The sequence below is a fragment of the Camelus ferus genome, chromosome 34 (assembly GCF_009834535.1).
Source record: "Camelus ferus isolate YT-003-E chromosome 34, BCGSAC_Cfer_1.0, whole genome shotgun sequence".
Classification (NCBI taxonomy): Eukaryota; Metazoa; Chordata; class Mammalia; order Artiodactyla; family Camelidae; genus Camelus; species Camelus ferus.
Window position 1 is genome coordinate 16,473,009 of NC_045729.1, and position 21,673 is coordinate 16,494,681.

At 56.9% G+C, this 21,673-nt stretch overlaps 3 protein-coding genes across 6 annotated transcripts; 1 reads left to right on the forward strand and 2 right to left on the reverse strand.

The window, feature by feature from the left end:
• Positions 1-2,138: 2,138 nt before the first annotated feature.
• Positions 2,139-4,626, forward strand: SPSB2 (splA/ryanodine receptor domain and SOCS box containing 2). 3 transcript variants are annotated; one of them, XM_032473456.1, is made up of 3 exons: positions 2,139-2,289; positions 2,555-3,301; positions 4,235-4,626. In XM_032473456.1, exons 2-3 carry the CDS (start codon positions 2,638-2,640, stop codon positions 4,360-4,362), a joined length of 792 nt encoding a protein of 263 aa, XP_032329347.1. In that variant the 5' UTR covers positions 2,139-2,289; positions 2,555-2,637; the 3' UTR covers positions 4,363-4,626. The 3 variants fall into 3 exon arrangements, with proteins under 3 accessions (XP_032329347.1, XP_032329348.1, XP_032329346.1); XM_032473457.1 differs by having other exon boundaries at positions 2,149-2,284; XM_032473455.1 differs by having other exon boundaries at positions 2,222-2,394.
• A 98-nt stretch (positions 4,627-4,724) lies between these two features.
• Positions 4,725-8,075, reverse strand: TPI1 (triosephosphate isomerase 1). The gene is made up of 7 exons (XM_032473454.1): positions 7,835-8,075; positions 6,575-6,698; positions 6,377-6,461; positions 6,170-6,302; positions 5,798-5,883; positions 5,435-5,522; positions 4,725-5,324 (listed from the first exon to the last, which is right to left on the reverse strand). Exons 1-7 carry the CDS (start codon positions 8,058-8,060, stop codon positions 5,206-5,208), a joined length of 861 nt encoding a protein of 286 aa, XP_032329345.1. The 5' UTR covers positions 8,061-8,075; the 3' UTR covers positions 4,725-5,205.
• A 792-nt stretch (positions 8,076-8,867) lies between these two features.
• USP5 (ubiquitin specific peptidase 5) lies at positions 8,868-21,602 on the reverse strand. 2 transcript variants are annotated; one of them, XM_006176767.3, is made up of 20 exons: positions 21,429-21,602; positions 18,565-18,690; positions 18,261-18,327; positions 17,954-18,087; positions 17,647-17,792; positions 17,204-17,388; positions 16,650-16,744; positions 15,772-15,965; positions 14,992-15,063; positions 14,636-14,723; positions 14,382-14,507; positions 13,746-13,899; positions 13,297-13,471; positions 12,613-12,701; positions 11,707-11,898; positions 11,061-11,204; positions 10,838-10,983; positions 10,469-10,622; positions 10,105-10,189; positions 8,868-9,493 (listed from the first exon to the last, which is right to left on the reverse strand). In XM_006176767.3, the coding sequence occupies exons 1-20, from the start codon at positions 21,537-21,539 to the stop codon at positions 9,400-9,402; spliced, it is 2,577 nt and encodes an 858-aa protein (XP_006176829.1). In that variant the 5' UTR covers positions 21,540-21,602; the 3' UTR covers positions 8,868-9,399. The 2 variants fall into 2 exon arrangements, with proteins under 2 accessions (XP_006176829.1, XP_006176830.1); XM_006176768.3 differs by having other exon boundaries at positions 8,878-9,493; positions 11,776-11,898.
• Positions 21,603-21,673: the final 71 nt, after the last annotated feature.

A 21,673-nucleotide genomic window follows, 5' to 3' on the forward strand; every position in this document is an offset into this window, starting at 1 on the left:
AGTAAACACCATCAGCCATCAGCCACCACCTATGCCCCCCAGGCACCAAAGGTGAGCCAGTGAGAAGGACGGAGTTCAGGATGGAGACAAGTGGGCTGCCTGCCTCTGCACCCACCCCCCACCTGGAGGGGACTCGAGACGGGAAAGAACAGGATATGAGCCCTAGATAGTTAAGGCACGTATCAAAGGAATGATTTCAGTGAGCCCAGACTTTTGCATCTTCCCATACACACAAAAGTTCTAAATTTCTTAACTTGGAATATCTGGTTTTCCTTAGTTAACACTAATCTTTGCATATTCTGACTACATGGTCTTTAACTTATATATCCTGGCTCTTCCCGTGCCTCTTTGGAGCAGTCCCTTAAGCGTGATCTTTGAGGCTGCTTCCCAGGCTTGAGGTCCCCAGAAAGTCTGAGAATAAAACATAACTCTCAACTTCTAGGTTGTGCAATTTCTTTCAATTGACATTTGCGTTCTTGACTTGGCTTGCCGGTGACACTTACTTCTCTAGGCTTGTCTCACATTTCCGATCTTGCTACAGCAACCCTGAAATCTTCCACATTCCCCAAACCCACCTACCACTTCTGGTTTTTTCACGCTGACCTCTCAGCCTGAATGTCTTCTACTGCAGCAACTCTAATCTAACCCACATTCATCTGGAACCACCTCCCAGGCAAATTCCTTGTCATTCTTAAAGATTCAGCCCAGTGTCATCCCCTGGACCAGGACACTTTTCTTTCCAAACTGCTTGATCCCTGGTTAGGAGTCCCATCCTTTTTCCTCCCACAGTACATTCTGGATATCCAGAACTTTACCTACTACATGATAAAGTGTTTTATAAATGTCCTTTTTAACTTCCTTGAGGATTCACTGCGTAATCTTCAGTCTTTAGCACAAATGATTACATTTTTTGGTGGTGGGGGGAGGTAACTAGGTTTATTTATTTTTAGAGGAGGTATTGGGGATTGAACCCAGAATCTTGTGCATGCTAAGCATGCGCTCTACCACTTGAGCTATACCCTCCCCCACAAATGATTAAATTTGAACCAGAAACTGTTCTAAACGCTTTAGGTATGTATGTATAAAACCTCACTGATCCTCACTACAGCCTATGCAGTAGGTAGCAGTAGCATCTCCATTTTACAGAAGAAGAAATGGGCATGGAGAGGTTAAGTAATTGGCTCAAGGTCCCCTACCTGCCAGCCTTCAGGTATTCACACCCAGTCACAGTTGGCATCCTTTACCACTATCTTACACTAACTCTCTAGAGAGTGGGCACTCTGTAAATGTTAAGGACACTTCAGAAATAGCTGTGTTTAGTGAGTGCAGGCTCTGTGCTAAGTGCTTTACCTGGATTAGTTCAACTCCACAACATCCTGTGAGGTTAAGTACCATCATTATTCCCATTTTACATAAGAGAAAACAGGTTTAGAGAAGTTTGGGAACCTCCCCAAGGTCACAGAGCTAGTTAGTGGCATAGCTTCACTCACAAGCAACGTCTTGCCTGCTACACTCTCCCAGATGAGGCCAACAGCTCAGGAATGGATTGACAAGCAGGATGAGGACTAGAACAGCGTGGAGACCTATGACACCTGCCCCTCAGAGCCAGATACTCAAGAGTTCAGAACCTCAGGCACAGAACAGGCTAACTCACAACTGGGGCCAGAAAAAGACCAGCCCAGTAATAGTGACCCAGAATCACCAGGACTGGGAATATCACAATGGCAGCCCAACCCTGACCTCACACCCCTCATCTCTAGGGACTCAGGAGCTGGTTGTACAAGCGGCTCAAAGTTCTTGACGGTGGAGAACAGACTTCCAGGGATCCCAAAGCGATGATACCATGGAAGGGTTAATTCTGAGTTTGGACTGCCAGGGCTGGACTCCATAGTAGCCAGAGAGGGTTAAGCGCTCCGAGGCCCTCTCGCAGAGGCGGGGCCTTGGGGCGGTGGCGGAGGTGAGGGCGGCCAGGGACGGTGCCCCGAGGTTAACTGCTCGGGATTGGGCTCTGCGCACTACCTGCCTTTCCAGAGCCACCACCCAGCTGACAGTAACTGCCCCCGAGGGACCCCCGAGGGGGCGTGGTCTCGGGACAGGACGCGACCTGGAACGGCGCCGAGAGGGTTAACCGCTCCGCAGGGCCTGGGGGCGTGGCCTAGGGCGGGGCGAGCCCTGGGGGCGGTGCTGGAGGCGGAAGCGGCAGGCGGTCTGAGGCTAGCTCGCCTCAGCGACTTTCGGCTGGGCTCCTCCGGAGGCCCGACGACCTCCCGGCACTGGAAGCCAGGCGAGGTTCGGGGGCTGGTGACAAGGGCACCGGGGGGTGGGGCGCGAGGGGGACGGTCCCTGGACAGGCCCAAAGGCGGCGAACTCGCGAGTCTCGGGAGACCGGGACAGGTGGGTGCGGGCAAGGTGATGATGGGTTTAGGAGCCTGAGGGGAGCGAAGAGGGAGGAGCAAGGCGGTGAGCAAACCTGGGGGAAAGGATGGGGCATCTGAGTGAGGAGTCCCCGCCAGGATCCCTCGCTTGACTCTCTTCTCTCCCGCGTCCTCTCTAGGTCGATCCCAAACAGGAGCTCAACTTTCAGAAGAGGAGACGCCAGCAAGACTCTTTCGGGGAATCCTCCCGCTCCTCACCTCCATGGGCCAGACGGCCTTGGCAGGGGGCAGCAGCAGCACCTCCACCCCTCAGGCCCTGTGCCCTGACCTCTCTTGTCCCGAGGGCTTGGAGGAGCTGCTTTCTGCTCCCCCTCCTGATCTGGGGGCCCAGCGACGCCACGGCTGGAATCCCAAGGACTGCTCAGAGAACATCGAGGTCAAGGAAGGGGGGTTGTGCTTTGAACGGAGGCCCGTGGCCCAGAGCACTGATGGGGCCCGGGGTAAGAGGGGTTACTCGAGGGGTCTGCACGCTTGGGAGATCACCTGGCCCCCTGAGCAGAGGGGCACCCACGCCGTGGTGGGCGTGGCCACGGCCCTCGCCCCGCTGCAGGCTGACCACTATGCGGCGCTGCTGGGCAGCAACAGCGAGTCGTGGGGCTGGGACATTGGGCGGGGGAAGCTGTACCATCAGAGCAAGGGGCCTGGCGCCCCCCAGTATCCAGCCGGACCTCAGGGTGAGCAGCTGGAGGTGCCAGAGAGGCTGCTGGTGATTCTGGACATGGAGGAGGGAACTCTGGGCTACGCTATTGGGGGCACCTACTTGGGTCCCGCCTTCCACGGACTGAAGGGCCGGACTCTCTATCCAGCAGTAAGCGCCGTCTGGGGCCAGTGCCAGGTCCGCATCAGCTACCTGGGCGAAAGGAGAGGTGAGCCCTGGAGCAGGTGTGGGGAGAGTGTTCTGCCCCTGGTGGCTGTAGTTTGGAATGGAAACTCAATGCCTTACAGGAGCAGTGGGAACCGGCCTTCATCTGACTGGTCTCCTACCCCTATTCAGTGCCAGGAATGGCGAAGGGCCTTCACAGCTGTTACCTAATTTAATTTTTCTAACAGCCATGGAGTTAAAAGTAAGACTTGGGAAGGCAGCTTGCTAGTAAGTGGTGACCCCTCAGAATGGAGAGAAGCATGCCACAGGGATTAGGGCTTCACCGGAGAGATCAGCCCCTGCAGCAAGAGGTGCCAAGGGTTAAGTGTGTACTGGTCTAGGTGTGCAAGTCCCAAAGCAATAGGACTGGCAGTGCCAGGCACCCAGGTTGTGTGCCAGACTGACTGGCCTCTGACTCTCTAGAATGCATGGCTGCCTCCTTCCTCAGTCAAACCCCAGAGGGAGCCATTGAGGCCCCCCAGCAACAGGCAGGAGAGCAGTGAAGGAGGCAGGGCCTTGGGAGAACTGATGGAGCCAGGCCTTGGGGCTGACCGGACTTAACTGTTCTCTGCAGTTGCAAAGTCTTCAGCAGAGGGTGGCTGCTGTTGGAGAGTGGAGGGCCCTTCATCTCCTCAGCCCCAGCTTCAAGGCCTCTCTGGAATGGAAGCCTGGGCTAGCTCCACTGCTGTTGGAGCCACCTTGGCCTGTTGCTTAGAGGGCCTTCGAGCATCACCCCAGCTCTGACTGGGGATGTGTGAAATCCGTGGTGCCTCCCCCTGCCCCAAGAGCAGATGCAGAACTTCAGGGTGCCTTAGATCACCCTCTCAACCAAGGTGGGAGCAGACTTGCAGCAGGAAAGCAGGTGGGGGCCTGTGGTTTGAGGATGTCTGGCTGGTGGACACACCCCCTACTTACCTTCCCCTCTTCTCTCTCCCAGCGGAGCCACACTCCCTTCTGCACCTGAGCCGCCTATGTGTGCGCCGCGCCCTGGGGGATACCCGGCTTGGCCATGTATCTGCTCTGCCCTTGCCCCCTGCCATGAAGCGCTACCTGCTCTACCAATGACCCCTGTGACACCAGTTTGCACTGGGGCCTGGACCCCACCCCTCTTGGGGGCTGGAGCAGGGAGGAGTCACTGCTGGCCGAGACCAGCTACCCAAACTAAAGCCAGTGAGGCTGGGCTCCACCCCAACCCCAGTTCTGGGGAGCACAGCAGCCCCAGGGCCACCCAGAGGGGGATGGGAGGGGGCTGGTATTCAAGGCTGTGGCAGCCTGGGATGCAAGACACGTTTGCAAGTAAAAATAGTAAGAAAAGTGCTGCTGTAGAAACCTGTCTGTGGTATTATTTTGCACAAGGGTCCCTTGGCTGCCTCCAAAAGGAAAAAGGTGATCTGGCAAGTTCGGTGAAGAAGGACACACCACAAGGCTCAGTGCCAAGTGTTTATTTCCCCCACACGTGGGACTGCTCACAGACAACACACAGGCGTTGGCACCGTGGGAAGGAGCAGCACCCTGGCCTCAGCGGAGGACAGGGCTTTCTCTCAGCCCTTGGCCTCATGGCGCGAGATGGGACAGGATTGTTTCTCTCTCCTGCTTTCACTGGGGACTGAGGGGACCCACGAGCGAACCACCTCTCCCACATCCCAGCCTAGGAGAAGCCACCTTGTTGACAGGTTTAGTTCCAACTGGTACAGTAAGTGGAGGCAGGATTGGCCTGGTCCCAACCATTAACAGGGTAGGGTGTAAATGGTAAAGGAAGAGGTACACTTTGGATTAGGCCACGAAAGGGGGCAGGTGACACCATCAGAAGCATGTGTGGGGGTGGGGGGGGGCGGCACAGTTACATTGGGCTTCTGAGCTACCTAGTCCCTGGCTCAGCAGGAAGGGTAAGGGAGATCTGGGCGGGGTTTATTGTTTGGCATTGATGATGTCCACGAATTCGGGCTTGAGGGAAGCACCACCCACAAGGAAGCCATCTACGTCAGGCTGGCTGGCCAGCTCCTTGCAGGTTGCCCCAGTCACAGAACCTGAGGAGGGAGAGAGGGGTGGTCAGGGATGGGATGGGGATACTCCATCCCCACCCCAGGTCTAGTTCTCAGCTCCCCACTGACCTGAGGCTGGAGCCAAACCCACTTACCCCCATAAATGATGCGGGTGCTCTGAGCCACTGCATCAGAGACATTGGACTTAAGCCATCCCCGGAGCTTTTCATGTACTTCCTGGGCCTAGAAGAAGAAGCAAGACTAAGACTTTCACTCAAAGGGGAAAAAAACCCTGAGCACCAGTGGAAAGAGGCAGTGTGGTTTGGGGGCAACAACCCTGGAATCTGAGATAGAACACTAGGGCTTCCATCCCACCCAGGCGCTGGAACAGGTGTCCTTGGACAAGTCACTCTCTGTTCTCCTGTCTTTTAAATGAGGAGTTGGCCCAGATGGTCTCTGTGGCCGTCCAGTCTACCAAGGTAGGGAAGAATGAGGGCAGGGCTCCTGGGCTTGGTTACCTGTTGGGGTGTTGCAGTCTTCCCGGTACCGATGGCCCACACAGGCTCATAGGCCAGGACAACCTTGTTCCAGTCTTTCACGTTATCTGTGGGGCAGAGATCATGGGGTGTCAGGGTGAAAAGGAAGGAGGCATGCAGCTGTTCCCCAGGGAATGAGACCGATGGTGACCTACTGTCCCCTGGTGGCTGTTAAAGGAACTCCTCGTGGCATCTATACCATGAGGGGCAGGAGCAGAAGGGATAAGAAGGATACAAGGGTTCTCACCCTCCCCTTTCTGCATCAGCATGAGGATGGGCTGCAGGGATTCTGACCCCACCCTCTGTGTCTCTGTAGCCAAGGCTAGGCTCAAAGGTCCCTTTCTCCAGAGATACCTGCGATGACCTTGGTTTGCTCGAAAACGACCTTCTCAGTGATGCCAGCTTCCCTCTCATCTAGCTTCTCCCCAATGCAGGCGATGACTCCAAGTCCCTCCGCCAGGGCGTGGGCCACCTTCTGCCCAATCAGCTGTTGAGGAACAGACTTGGTGAGACACCTCTCGAGGAATAAGCCATCTCTTATCTCCTCCCCTGGTTACTAACCTCATCTGACTCCCCAAAGACATGCCTTCTCTCCGAGTGCCCCAGAACTACCCACGTGGCTCCGCAGTCTTTGATCATGCCAGGGCTAGAGGAAGAGACAAAGCCATGGTTCAGCAGTGAGCCCACCCTGTGGCTTCCCCTCCATAAGGACAGTGAGGACTGGGTCCCCCACCCACCCCTCTCCCACCTGCATCTCACCTGATCTCCCCAGTAAAGGCCCCATTAGGCACTTTGTAGCAGTTCTGCGCAGCCACAGCAATCTTGGGATCTAGCTTCTGCCGGGCAAAGTCAATATAGGCGGTGGGGGGTGCGCAAACCACCTCTGAGGATGAGACGGTGACAGAAAGGGATGAGATCACAAGGAAGCCTTCATTCTCCAGACCCCACCCATTGCTGGGAGTTCTGCTTTCCTCTCCTCTTCATCCCAGCAAGATAATCTTTGTCCACTTTGCAGTCCGGGCTGGGCCAGGATTCAACTCCTTGGGCCTTCCAGGTACTCCTGAGAGGCCACGGCACTTGCCCTGCCCTCTGCTCTTTTAACAGCTGTGGCTCTGATTTCCCCGAACTATTCTGGGCCTGAGCACCACCTAGACTCAGCACTCTCTGGGGGCCAACCCCGCCTCCCTTCTAAAATAGCACATCCCCACCTTCCCCGGGCCAGGCGAGGATTCTGAGCAAAAGCAGAAGGGGCCAACTCCTGAGATTTGTACTGGGGTCTTTGCGGGAATAAACCGGAAGGGGGTGCCTCTTGATCAGGCCGGGGTTCTGTGCCTTAGGTGGGTCGGAGGGGAAGGACTGAGGATGGCACTCTGCCCGTGGGTGGCAGCGAGTCGACTGGCTCATAGAGGCCTTGCGCTTTCCCGTCTCCAGACTGGAGAAAGCTGTAGGATCGTTACTCATTCCCAAAAGGCTCAGCCCGTTTGGCACCTGCTCAGTCCCTTCTGTGGAAGGCAGGAGTCACGCAGGCTGCCGAGGGGAAAGGATCAGAGCCGTTAGCGCAGGAGACCAAAGCCATTCGGTGAGGGAGCCGGCCCGCCGGGCCCGGCGCGGGGAGGAGTCTCGGGCTACGTGCGGTGGCGCACGGAGCCCGCGCCGAGGGGGCCGCTGAAGCCCGCACGCAGCCTCCTCCCCCAAGCTCCTCGGCTGCCGCCACCTCTCCTGATCGCCCGCAGGGCCTGGGCCCCGCTTCCACCCTCGGCTTCCGGCGGGTACAGGCCCCGTCTGCGCCCGGGACCACCTTTCTCCCGATGATCCACAGTCGGAGGGCGCAGGGAGATGTGGCTCCGCCCTTCCCCGTCGACACACCCCCGGTCCTGAGGTCGCGGGGCCAAGGCGCGGAGCCCAACAGCCCTGGTCCCAGCCCTGCACGCAGGTCCACGCGGACACCGGCCGAGACAGCTCGGGAGAGGGCACCGCCCAGCCCAACCTCCCACCCGGCCCTCTCCGGCCAGGGCTCACCGGTGTCTGCCGGCACCTTGGCCGCGTTCAGCGTGTTGATGAGCTCCCCCAGATTGTTCTTCCGCCCATTCATCTTCCAGTTCCCCCCCACGAAGAACTTCCTGGACGGCGCCATGGCGCTGGAGCCAGCACACTGAAGGTCAGGAGCAGCGCGCAGCCGCTGCCACTGGCCGCTTATATAGAGCGCGGAGAGGCAGAACCCCGCCCCGCCCGCGTCCTCGGCCATGGCTGGGCCGCCCCGCGGAAGCCCGGCCCGCCGCCCCGCCCGCCGCCCCGCCCGCCGCCGGCGTTGCGAGGTTCTGACGTTACCCCCCTTTCTTGTAGCGACGTTCCAGGGGAGTCAGGCTCAGTCGCTGCAGACTCAGTTGCTTGACTTTGGGGAGGCGAGAACTGTGCGCTGGCTGCCAGCCCGACCACTCCACTTCCAGACTTGGCCTGAGCCCTGAGGGCATCTTTCCAACTCCGGGAAAAGGAACCCCCTTCCCCCATCGGAGTAGCGAAGTCCCTGACTGCTGATCAGGCACCTCTGACCATCCCAGGGCCAGCCGAGCCCCACAGTAACTGACTGCGCAAGTAACAGGGTTCAGCGGGGCGGGGGCGGGGGGAACGGCCCATGTTGGCTAGAAACTGCAGGTAAGATAGGCAGTTGAGAAGTCTGCCCCCCACCCCGGTATCCCACTCTGACCAAGGCCTGAGGGAGGACTGCAGGGCCTGGGGCCCGGGGCTCCCTAACCACTGAGGACATTTGGGAATTACCTACTTGGGCCCCCTCTCGTGCGATGGCTGGAAGGAAGGGCTCTTTAAACCCATCTTTGGTCTGTCACCCCCACTTCACTTCCCCTCATCTGACTGCCTGCCCCCCATCCCCCGTGCTCTCTTCACTCAGCCCAGTTTCCCAAGAACTGCCTCCAAGGGGGCGCTGAGGGGCAGAGGGGCAGAGGGGCAGAGGGGCAGGGCCAGGTGTTTTTAGATACTGGCCCTCCTGCTAGCCCCAGGAGGACAGCCTCCCCCAAAGTATCAGACAGGACACGACTTAGCCATGGTACCTTTATTCACATCCTGTATTTTGGCATTTTCCAGAGGACCGGGGTGAGACAGGGTGGGGGAAAGACTGAGGCAGGAGGGCAAAGGGGGTCCCCATTTCCCTCATATCCCTCCGTGCCCAACCACACGGGGAGCAAACACAAAGAGGGAGGGGAGGCACAGACGCCCCCTCCTGTGGAAGAGGCTGCAAGAAGCTACACCCACGCCACACACACAAACAAGCCCGCTCGACGCTGGGCCGGCGGGATCACAGAGAAGCAGAGCGCTGTGGGGTCAAGGGCAGGAAAGCAACAATCTCCTCACAGGTGGCCGGTCCCTCCCATCCCCTTCCTGCTCCAACCCCAAAGTATCCCACGGCTTTGCTTGGCCATTCTCCTAGGGCCTCTAGCTGCTTTCTTTCTGCTGGAGGCAAAAAGAAAAAAGGGTACAGAGCAGGGGGGCTGCCGCCCACCCCTCAGCCCCACCCCCCACGCCCGGTGGTCTGTCCCCTGCCCTCAGTGGTCTGGACTCCAGGCAGGCTCTTAGCTGGCCACTCTCTGGTAGAAGTAGATGTAGCCCAGGTCCTTGGGCGGCTTCTCAGAGGCACACACTTTCTGGTCGTTGTAGATCACCCATCTAGGGGAGGGGTCGGGGGAGAGGATGAACCACCCAGGCCTTCCAAGCTGCATCAACCCGGTCTGCGCCACCCCTGGAGTTGATCCTGGTGATTCTTGGGCAAAGGCTCCCCACATACTCTGCCTGGGCCCCCAAACCTACAGTCCGGCTGCCACCTGCCTGAAGGGAGCATCCCAACCTCATAGGGTCATTCCTACTCTACTCGGGGTCTTCAGACCCCGTGGTATCTTTACCACCCACTCCCGCTGGGTAGGGGCTGGCAAACTGTGTCAAGGGCCAGACGGGAGCTATTTAGATTTTGCAGGCCACCTGGTCTCTGACACAACTACTCAACTTTCCTGATGCAGCGTGAAAAGAGCCACAGACAATACATAAATGAGTTAAGTGTGGCCACGCTCTTAAAAACTTTATTTACTAAAGCAAGTGGCTGGATTCAGCCCTTGGGCCCTAGTCTGCTGCTCCTTGCTGGCAGGCTTTCTGTCAATTTCTGGTGAATCTGTGCCCCGTCAGGCAGTCTTTTACCTTCCCCCACAAAGATTCTGGGGACTTCCAGGATGTCCCTACCCATCCCCACCCACCCCGCACTCAAAATGCACGTGCCGGCCCCTCACCTGCCTTCCTTCTTGATGTGGCAGACATAGTGACCACACATGGTCGAGGTGCCCATGTGACTGATGAAGGCAAAGAGCTGATACTCTAGGGAGGGGAGAGACAGCAGAGAAGGCAGCGAGGGAAATATATCTAACAGCCCGAGCTCAGGACGTGACTTCTCAGCCTGTGGGGCGTGTAATGAGCCAAAGTCTATCTCAGCCTCCCAGGATCCCACCTTCAGGAGTCACGTCAGTAGAAAGAACGTTCTGACCCCTATGCACCCCCGTCACCCACAGGGGAAGCAGAGCTGCCTTGGGATGAGGACCTGGTGTAGCCGACTGGTTAGATTCCACCAGGCCTGTCCTGTTTCCCCAGGACACTCACTTCCAGGACCATCCCGGACTTTAGGGCCCACTGGTATGGATTCAGAGATGGAGTCGGCAGCTGAGCGGCCCTCTGAGATGTCCATGGCAGCTTCTGCATCCAGGTCATCAATGTGACTGAAGATCCAGTCCACGGCTCGTTCTAAACTGTTGTTCTGGGGGAGGAGGGAAGCGTTACTTTTACTAGCAAGCTTGGGGTGGAGAAAGCCCCAGTGGAGGCCTCAGCTTCCACGTCACAGCCACGAGAGTGGAGCCCCACACAGATCGGCCGCACCACGCGGGTGGTCACTGTTCTTGCCTGTAAGGGATGGAACCTCGCTGCCACCCACTCCTTCCCCAGGACCTGTCCTCCGCTGGGGGCAGCCCATACCGTGGCCCGCAGAGCTTTCAGGGCCTGGTCCCGGGAGAAGCCCATGGATACAATGGTGGCCACACAGTCCTCCGGTGGGGGGTCAGCCGCGGCGCTTGTGGAGCCAGGTCCGCTGGAGCCAGGCAGGATGAGGGGGTTTGCAAAATCTGCAGATGTGAAGGGGTTGAAGTGTTTGGGGGAGGATGGGGGCCCCCGTCCCACCCAGCTCCCCACCCCAGCTGACCTGGATCGTCCATGTGTGACATGACCCAGTTCATGGCAGCCTCGGCCCCGCTATTGCCCGTGTAGTAGACGGCTTTGCGGCAGGCGTCCATAGGGAAGCCCATCTCCACCAGCTGGATGATGACTGATTCATCTAACATGGGTGCTATTGGAAGAGAAGCAGGGGCAGGGAGTGGCCTCAGGCGTCTGAGGCCTGAGGCCACTCCCTGCCCCTCCTCCCTCCCACAGTCCAACCCCCGGCCCTCTCCCAACCACCCATTCAATGCACTTTTCTCCCAGGGCCTGGCACCTTATTCCAGAACTAGGATGACAACACAATGTGGGGCCTGCAGTACCCTAAAGGTACAGAACTGAGCCTAACGAGCCCCCAGGAAGCCCCTTCCTTGCTGGGTTTCACAGAACAGGCCATTTCTGGGGTCCGATCCCCCGCCCCCACCCCATGCAGGAACGAGGGTAATCAGCTGGTACTAGTGCCATGCACACAGTGTGGCTGGAGCGCTCTATCGGTCCTCACGTCCATCAAAAGAGGGCTGAGGAAATTTGAAAGGGAGGACAGGAGAAACACAAAGGACAGGGTCAAGGGGAGGCAGGCAGAGAAGACCCCCATCAGCAAGGGAAAGAGGCAGGCAGGAAGAAGAGTCACTAACATGTCGGAGAGGAGAAGTGAGGGGAGCAGAAGGAGTCTTCGTCTTCGTTGCCATAGAAACCAAGGCTACCTTTGGGCTCATCCGGAGTGACCAGGGGTGGGGCAATGTCGGGCAGCTCCTCCTCTCCAGGCTGCAGCCCTGTGCCCCTCAGCTGGGAGACGTCTAGCTCCTCGGGCATCTCAATGGACACATCTGCCGGTGGAACGGCAGAAGGAGGGTCACCTGGACAACTCCGTGAGGCCCTCCTGAGAAAAGCACTCTGGGAATCTCAAGCCCCTGCCCCCATCTTGTGCTGTAATAAGGAGCTGCTCCAAGCAGGACCCATCGCAGGGGTCTCATGTAGTAAAAATAATCACCGGCCTGGGGGGTCAGGAGACCTGGATTCCAGTTCTAGATCTACCACCACCGATCCACAAGCCAGGAAGTGGCCTGCGACTGTGCGACAGAACCAATGTATACTTCCATGGGGTCAACTTGTCTAGGACATGAACTTAATCCTGCAATTCGCCAAGTTGTTAGGGGCTCATGAGACTCGTGATAATAAATTGTTTCAAGACTATCAAAATGAAAACACCTTACCAATTATAGAAATAAAACTATGAAAATCACTTTTGGTTGTAAATAATAACTATAAAAATCAAAGAAGCCTTAATTTTTTTTAGTCAGTGCTTTTCAAACTAGACACATTTTTTTTCTACCTTAACAGAAGTACTGGAGATGGCCAAGCATGGTGCTCTACCACTGAGCTATGCCCCCCACTCCTGAAACTAGACACATTTTGACACATCTAAGGTAACATTTCCCCTCTCAGAGGAAAATTGGAGAAGCACTCGTTTAAGTATTAAGGCCTCCTTCTTTTTCTAGCACTTTCTGCTTTACCTCCCTCACTCATCCCAGCCCCCATACCCAGTTTCTTGGGCACCCAGTCTAGGCCGAAGGTGAACTTCTTGATCTGGATGACCAGGTAGTCAGGGAATGAGGCAAATCGCGTGGTCCTAGGGAAGAGAGAAAGTCCTGGCACCCAGAGAACATCTCCTGAAAGCCCCACCTGGGTTCAGCCTCTCATGGGTGGAAGACCTAAGAGCCCAGATGTCCCATATTCTTTTCCCGCCCTAGGCAGGCATCAGAGCCTCTGCAGACAAGGAGCAGCAGCAACAGCAGGGGGCGCTGTCCTACCGTCAGGAGGAGCAATGGGGCAGACGGTGAAATCCCTGAGACCAAATCACTCCTTCACATTTAAGCTCATGCCAACGATGGGCTTAAGTGAGGCCCTTTGCCGGAAATCTCAGCTCTGTCCACGACTGTTACTAAGGGCCTGTGCTCTGCTGGGACAGGGGGAGTAAACGGAGAGAGGCTGTACCAGAAAGTGGCCCTGACCCCCTGGGGAGGAGGGACTGGGCAGGACAAGGTGACACGTAGCAATCACCTGCATCCACTCCTGCTAGGGCTTCTTGGTTCCCTCAGGGCCAGAGTACCAGCCTCAACTGATACAAGCCTGAGATTCTGACCACAAAGGGACACGAGAATGCAAAAGAGGCCGACAGCATCTTCAGGGTTACCCTTACATAGGCCCGGACCCACAGGACTTACTTGACGGCTACGGACTTGGCCTGCAGGGCCGTGCTCCAGAAGTCGTCCACCTGCTCGGGGGCCCCGTAGGCCTCCAGGCAGGAGCTGAAGGGCACCTGGGCCCGAACCAGCTCTGGCAGTGGCAGCTTCTCCTCCTCAGCCTGCCGCTTCTTCTCCTCATATTCCAGAAGCTCCTCTGGTGGCAGAACCAGCAGGTGGAGCCTTCAGAGGGGGCTGCCTCTTTCCCTCCTTAACCTTGACCTACTGGCTCTGGGTCACGACCCCCTCAGCTCCTCCGCCTCCCCAGATCCACCTGACCCACACCCGGCTGTGATCCTGCCTCTCTCCCAACAGCTCTGCTGAGCAGGGCGGACTGGGCTCTGTTCCTGTGAGGCGCCCAGGCACTGCTCGCGGGCCTCAGACAGCAGCCCCGCGCGCCCAGGTCCCGCTGGCACCGCAGAGCACCCTACCTTTGTTCAGGGCCGCGTCCATGGGCACAGGCAGCTGCATGATGTAGTCCACGCGCTGGGTGTACTTCACCTTCTCCGTGGCCAGGCACTTGATCTTCTCCTCCACCAGGAAGCGGAACACTTCATTAGGATTTTCAGAGCTCCGGCAATTCCTCTATGGGAAAGACGTGGGGTTGGGAGCTCTGGGCAGCCAAGCCCTAGAATGGGGGCCTAAAAGAGTCACTGGGGGGTCAGGCAGAGGGGAGTGGAAGGGAGACGACCACGAAGAGGCAAAGGGATGCAGGAGCAGAGCGGAAGCCTTCCCTAATCACCCGCCCCCATCAAGTTCGGGCCCACTGCCGCCCTGTGGGAACGTGCCTGGACTTTCTTCACAAGCACTAAGCATCCTCCCAGCACTGTCTTCGGGAGTTCCCTTCCCTAGGCTGCAAGCCCATCAAGCGTAAGGCTCACGGCTTTGCTGCTCTCAGGGGAACCCCTACTCGCAGGAAAGGCTCAGGGTGTGAACACTGTTGGGTCACGGGCGAGTGGGGTGGGACAGAGGGAAGAATGGGGAGCAGGGAGAAGGGAGCGACTCCAACTGCAGGCCCACGGGAGGAGGGTGAAGAGCGCCCCCTGGCCCCTCTTCCCAGGCCTCACCTCCACCATGTTGATAAGGTGAAGGAAAAACTCTTGGGCATCCTGCTGCCGGTTGGTGGAGAACTCGGGGTGACCCTTGCCAATGAGGGTCTTGAACATCCGAGGGGCAATGCCATCTTGAACTTCCTAGGCAGAGCCAGGGCAGTGATTCAGCTGGGGCCCTAGAGGTCACCAAGTGGCCTTCCTGAGATATCTCCCAGACCTCAGTGGCCCCACGATTCCAGAGCCTGAAAGGGACAGGGGCCCAGACTCACCTTCTGTTCTGGCACCTGCTCTCCATCACCTGACTCTGGTGCTGGCTTGGAATACTCTCCCGAGAGAAGGCCGTGGCCCAGCTTGGCCCTGTGTTAACATCCAAGAAACCCATTCAGCTTCTGTCAACTAATGATCGTCCGACACCAATCTATGCCTTTTCCTCCCTAACTCAACCCCTGCTCCAAGCCCTCCTGACACAACTCCCTGAAATGTGAAAAACCTTAGATTCCCCAGGAGACCAACTCAGGGCAGAGAGCATGCTCAGAAGGCAATCATCTAGCTGGCCAGGGTCTAAACTGCTGCCCACAGGCTGCAGGGCTCTCAACAGCCTCTGTGCACAGGGCTGGCTACATACACCTGTGTGCTGAAGTCCTGGGTAGGGTCGGTTGGGGCATTCTGGAAGATCTTCTCCAGCTTATCCACGTACCTAAGAGCCAAGGGAAGGGTAGTTTGAGGGGTTTGGCCCAGGCTCAGAGGAAAGGGAAGGGAGCAATTATCTACTAGCTCAGTGAACAGGCCCCCTCCAAAGTGGGGAGGCACAGGGCTGAACCCTGCAGTCCGTTTCTTTCTGGCAAGCCCCTCCCTCCTCTTCCTCCACTTCCCAACTCGGTCAGCATGCAGTATACTCCAGGCTCCTCCCCAAGAGAGTCAAGGGAAGGCGAAGACAGCCCAGGAGGATAAATACAGTTCAGATTCTTCGAACAGAACTTGTTCTAAAACGTTCCAAGTTTTCACACGTGCATCACGCCTTCCAGATTAGACAGCAAACTCATTTATACTGAGAAGTTGCCTATCTTCTAATTTTGTGTCCCAAGCCCTCCCCTCTCCCCAAAGGCTCCGTGTCCACGTTAGGTGTTCATCTGATGTCACTGGCCTAAAATGAAGACCACCTGCTCACCCTTAATTCAGTCAGGAGGCCTCAGAGGGCCCTGGGATCTGGCAGTCAGCCCCCTCGGGGGGTTTGTGTGTGACCGGGTGGCAGTGGGACGGGTCTATAACCTGTTCCCCTCCCTGTGAACCAGGAACTACAGCTGGGCTAAAACAGAGGTCCTGAGGGCAGCCAAAGGAGGGGGCCTGGAGGCTGGCCGCTGGGAGGAGCCGGGGCCCTCGGGGACGGGGAGAGGGCAGCACTCACTTCCTCTGGAAGTCAGAGATGCTGAAGAGCACCTGGACCACCGAGTTGAGGTAGCAGCTGTTGCCCAGGTTCCGGATGCCCGTGTAGCCAGGCCCGAACAGGGGCTTCAGCGGTACCCCTGACTCCTGGATCAGCTCCCACTCGCCGATCCTCTGGTTCATATCGATCTCCAACTCTGTCATTGTCTTGTCCGTCTGCACGGGAAGAGGCACTTCAGACTGGCTGCAAAACGCAGCCCTGATCTTTTACGTTGATCTCTCACAGGGTAGAGGACGACAGCCAGCTGGAGCCCAGAGTTTGCTGAATTATGGACTCCAGGACTCTAGCAGGGGAGGCACACTGGATATCACCCAGTAGGAGTTCCAGAAGGCCACAGGCAATTGCCCCAGGGCCTGTCAAGCATCAGGCCTCTGCCTGAATGAGGGAATGAAACGAACGCTTGACTCCCTCCAGCTGAAGTGCTTCTCCATCCTGAAGTCACCCCTCTCACCCTCAGATCTCCACCCAAGCATCATTTCCTCAAGGACAATCCCTTGATCCCCTGCTGTAAACTGTTGCAGCGCCCCCTACAGTTTACAGTTATTCACGTATTTGCGTGAGCATGTGATTAACACCTGCCTCTCATCTAGAACATAAGCCTATGAGAGCAAGGACCACACCGGACCACATCCTGTCTTATTCATGGCGACTAGCACACAGTAGGTACTCAGTAGCATTCAATGAACAAATAAATGATTCTAGAAAGTTTCTCACAGGAAGCTCACATATCTGGGGCCTGGGATCACTGGCACTCCTCCCCAGCACCCTGCCTCAGCCTCGGGCAATGAAGGAGGGCCTGATGCGCAGGGATGAGAGAACTAGAGCAGAAGGGGTCTCACCTTCTGCATCTTCAGCATGTCGATACCAAAGTGGGACAGATGCTCGGCCAGGTTGGGGTCCAGGACCATGTCATCCTCGTCATATGAGTACACGTCTAATGCAGGAGGCAGGAGCAGTGTCAGAGGGGGTGGCTCAGGTCCGGCCTGGCCACCAACCCCACCCCTTGCCCTGCGGGGCCTCTGTGGAACAGAAGGACGAGCCCAGGGTCACCCTCTTTGCTCTGTTGAATGTCAGTGAGGACACAAGCCCTCTGGGACTGGCTGCCAGGGAAGATGGGGTGAAACAGGGTGAGGGTTGGGATTAAGTGTGACCCCACCCTGTGGGATGAGGTTCTACAGTGCAATGGGTTTGGAAGGATACACACTAATAGATAATGTCAGGGACCCCTGGGAAGGGGCCTGGGTTTGGGAAGTTAACTGCAGACAGGCTCATCTGCAACACTTTCACAGTTTATCGAGAGATGAACTCATGGGCTACTCGTGTCATATGAGATGAGTTAACAGTTAAGACCCAGGGATTTCTGCGTGGAGGCGGCTGGCGGAGGGGGGAGTACCAGCTCCATCGGGAGTGATGGTGCCCAGCTTGACAGCTAACGGGTAGCCCATCTCCCTGTAGTGCTCCACAGCGTGGTTGTTGCCCCCACTGCCGTCGAAGTAGCGCCGGCCACAGAGGATGGAGCCATCCGTCAGGTTGAGCCACAGGTTCTCCCTCATGTCACACTTGGAGCACTTCCAGCCGCTAACCCCGGGAGAAGAAAGTTAGCTGGAATACGGGTCAGGGTTTAGGGGAGTGGCGGAGAGAGGGCTCTGGGGGCCCCCGGCTGGTCCAAGACCTCTCTCTTCTCATTTCCTCTGGACATCCCCTTGCTTCATTCAGCTCCCCCGCGTCTCCCCATTCATCCTGCTTCCGACTCTCTCTCCCACCAGATCCCCCGGGAGGGTGGCCTCTTTGCCTTGCTCTGGGGTTGTGCCCCGAGGCAGAGGGGCCAGGCCTCACCAGGGAGGGATTCGAGCAGGGTTGTCCAGCTGCTTGAGGTTGAAGGCATGCTTAGACACCTGCCGTACTTCCCCGTCCCAGGCCTGCACCTCCTGCTTGCGAGAGGCCGAATCGGCTGACAGTAGGGCCTCTACCGCACTGGTCACCTGGGGGAAGCAGAGGGTCAGAGACAGGACCCAGCCCACAGCCCTGCACGCCCCTCTAGCCCCGTGGCCTTTAGCTTGCTCAGGGCTTGCCCAAGACGTGACTGCTCTGGCCCCCACCCCCCGGCCCTAGACTCTTCGGCAGGGTGGGCTGGTATTCATACCCGATCTCTCACGATGTCGGGCAGTCCCCCCAACCCATCCCGGGCTATTTCCAGATAATCTGGCAAAATGACGATTTTCACATCCTCATCATATTCAAACTTCTCCTCATTGAGGTTAAACCCGCCTTCAACACCTGGTGAGACAGGAAAGAAGAGGGGGAGTAGGCTGACCACCACAGGTCGGTGCCAGTCCTCTGACACAGCACTTCACCTTGGCCCCTCCAGGGCTCCAGGGCCCATCTTGCAGGGGGCTTTCCTAGCAGCTCTGAGAGCTCAGGGAGGAGCACAGGACAGCAGCAATGCTCACCGATAGCTAGCCGGGTGGGCTTCTTGCGGGGAGGGTCTCCAGTGCCGGCAGTCGCGTCTTCCTCTTTCTGCAATGAGGCAGGAAGGGCAAGGTCAGTCATGAGCACCAGGGAAGGGATGAACAAGGAGGGTGGATGGGATGCAGTGTGGTCAGCTCGGAAGAGAAAGGAGCTAAAAAACACACGCGTTGAGTTTTAATGACACCAAGAGAAAGAGGTGAGAGGGGGTAACTGAGACCTATGGGAGCTCAGAACAAAGGGGGAGCCCAGCGGGATGGGCCTGAAATGTCCCCAGGCCTCGCCTACCGGGCGCCGGGTCCGCCGCAGGTGCAGGTAGACTCGCTGGCCTGTCTTGTTGAAATGTCTCTCCACATACTGTTTCCCGAAGCCCAGGAACGTGTTCATGCAGATGTAGAGGCCACCCTCAGACTCCTGCAGGACAAGAGGCAAGGGAAAAAACACAGGGAGGATGAAGCCCGGCCAGGGGAAAGCAAGACCTGGGCTCAGAAACGGCTGGTTTCCAGAAGAAAGGTCTGTTCTTGAACAGTGTGTGGTTTCTGGCAAGTCATTTAGCCTTTTAGGACCTGGTACCAGGCTAAGATTCTGCCCACCCTCCCATGACTTTGATAACAAACAACAAGGACACCAGGCCTGAGCAACACCTATCCATCACCATTCCTCTTGCTCCTGGCTCCTTCTTTGGAGCCCTCCAGTCAACTGTAGAGAACTCTGTTTACCTCTCTCCTGGGGCCTAGAGATCCAGAAAATAAATGAGGATCAGCTACCATGGACTTGAAAAGACCTACATGTCGGACACTGAGCCTAAACCAGGGACACCATGACACACCCTACCTGATCTCCAAGATTCAGAAAACCTTCCAGACTGGCGGAGCAGAGATGCCGGCACCTAAACAGGACATCTAACCCCTGAGCTTGCCAGCAAACCCAGACTTTTTCTTTACCTCACTCTACCAGGCAGTTGAACCCTGGTCCACACTGGTCTCTTCCTTCCTCTCCTGCTGAAGCCTGGCTCCAGGGGACCAATGCCTTGCCTGGGGCTCCCAGCTGAACCAGGACCCAGTCTGGCAGGGATATTCTCCAGTCGCCACCCTAATGCCTCCCACCCTGACCAATAACCAAATCCCCACTGAAGCTCCATCAACCTCCAAACTCAAAGCCAACCCCTTTCTAGAACAATCTAGCAACACCTGCTGAGACAGCTAGAACACATACAACCCAGGAAGAAAACAGGGAAAGACAAGTGTCCACCGTAAATCACAGCTGAAGAAGGGAGTTGGGCTTCTCTTAAACCGAGCAAGTCTCCCAGTGCCTTTGTGACGAAAGTGATGGAGAAGGGAGAGGAGGAAATTGGAGACAAAAACAGTTTTCCCTCAGGTCCAAGCAACAACAGGCATCTTCTTCCTGGAATGAAAATCTCAGTGGCCTTGAAAAATTCTCTGCCATGAAATGAAAAATAGGACACCATAAGGCAGTTCTCGGTCCCATAGATTGCTCTGTACCACTCCCTAGAAGACTGTGGATGACAACGTTCATGAACAAATAGAGCATTTCTTATCAAAGAGGTCAAATAAGCGCTCTTTCTACCATAAACCCAATTTGAAGATACTCAAATACGCCAGAAGTTGGTTAGCAAAGTCAACCAATGGAGGTCTCTTGACTTGGGCGAGAGAAGGCAAGTGTAATAAAATGACAAAAACCCCATTTGGATTATTCAAGCCATTAAGGAGAGACAGGAGTGGAAAGAGGGAGCCACTGTAGGTAATTAAAAGAAGGGAGATTTCTTTTGATAATGTTGATAATTAAGGAAAAAACCCTTTCCCTCCTGAGAAAGACAAGGCTTCACCAAGCCATACACTTGATAAACTGGGAGGCATGGGGAGCTCTGCAGTGATTAAACTCCTCTGTTGGAAATAAAAAAATAAAAGATGCTGAATCCACCAAGGACTGGGAACCCTGGAGCTCTGCTCTGAGCAGTCCTCTTTTAGCTCTGCCAAAGCCAAGCTTTGGAGAAGCAGCACATTGTTTGAGGCCCAGATCCAAGACTAGCAAACAGAGCAAACCACAAATCACAGTGATGATCCTGAACTGGGCTTTAGATCATGCTGCTACACTCAGCACTGGCGATGCACTGATGAAGCCTTTCCACTCTGACTTGCAGTTTTCCCTGCCACGAGCTGGTCTGGCTGAACACCCACGGCAGGGCCCAGCAGCAGCTTGAGGGAGGGGTGGTGAGGGGGGCGGATCCCAACCAGGCAGCTGCCCTCTCAGTTCAGGCCCTGGCCTGGCCTTAGGCTGGTCTCTGCCCGAGGATGACACAGGAAGGCAGAAATGCAGGAAGGGAGGTACCGGGTGGAGCCTGCAAAACGTGAGGCATGGTGTGGGTGGCGGCTTTGTCTAACTAGTCAAGAGTGGGAGCGGGATGGGAAAAGGCCCTAAGAGTCCTCCACGAAGGAAACCATCTCTGAGGGAACACTTTCAAAAGGGTTCCCTCTGGCTGTGTGATGGGCAGGAGAAAGAGAGGGGGCTGCGGCCATAATTCACCTCAAAGGAGAAACGACTAGAGCTTTCTACCTCTTCTCTCTACCACCAGTGACCCACCTCCCCGCCCCCTGTCCATATTAACCACGGGTGGAGGCTCTCTAACTCGGCCTTTCTCAGAACCATCCTTCTTCGTGGCCACTTCAGGCTACCAGGCACCTGGGAACTGCAGTACCCGCCGCTCCTACCCCAACCGGGCCCAGAACAGCGGGGGGTCGCCCCATCACTCCCACACGAGACTACAAAACCCGGAGAGCCATGCGCGACAGGCAAAGCCAACTCCCAGCTTTCGCAGAGGTCCACGTGGGAGATGTAGTCCGGCGACCAGCGTGCTCCTCTAGCTCAGAACGGCGGTGAGGGGAGTGAGTGACTACAATCCCCACAGTGCTCCACGAGGCCGGGAGCGGGTGAGGCGGGCGCGGTGCCTTCTGGGGGCCGTAGTCACACGACAGCTCCCGCGAATTTAAAGCAACGGCAAGAGTAGCGTGGGAGACTACAAGTCCCATGGTGCACAGCAGGGAGGCGGTGGCCCAAGCCTTGCAGGCCCCGGCAGAATGACCAAGTCGATGGAAGGAAGTCGTGCTTGCTGCAGGCGTGGGGAATGGGCTTACCGGTGTGTCGAAGGAGAAGGCGCACTCGTCTTTGTGGACCCGGTCTCCAGCCTTGGGGACCCGAATCGTCGGTAAAACTGACAGCAGCGCCTCCTCACTCAGCTCCGCCATGACACCGGCAGCAGCTCCTCCACACACGGCGACTCCCACCGCTCCTAGTCCCCCACCCCCTTCCCCTCCGTCCAATGAGCGCTACTGGTTAGGCGCCTGCGCGGAAGGGAAGACGCGCGAGAACGGCAGTTGGA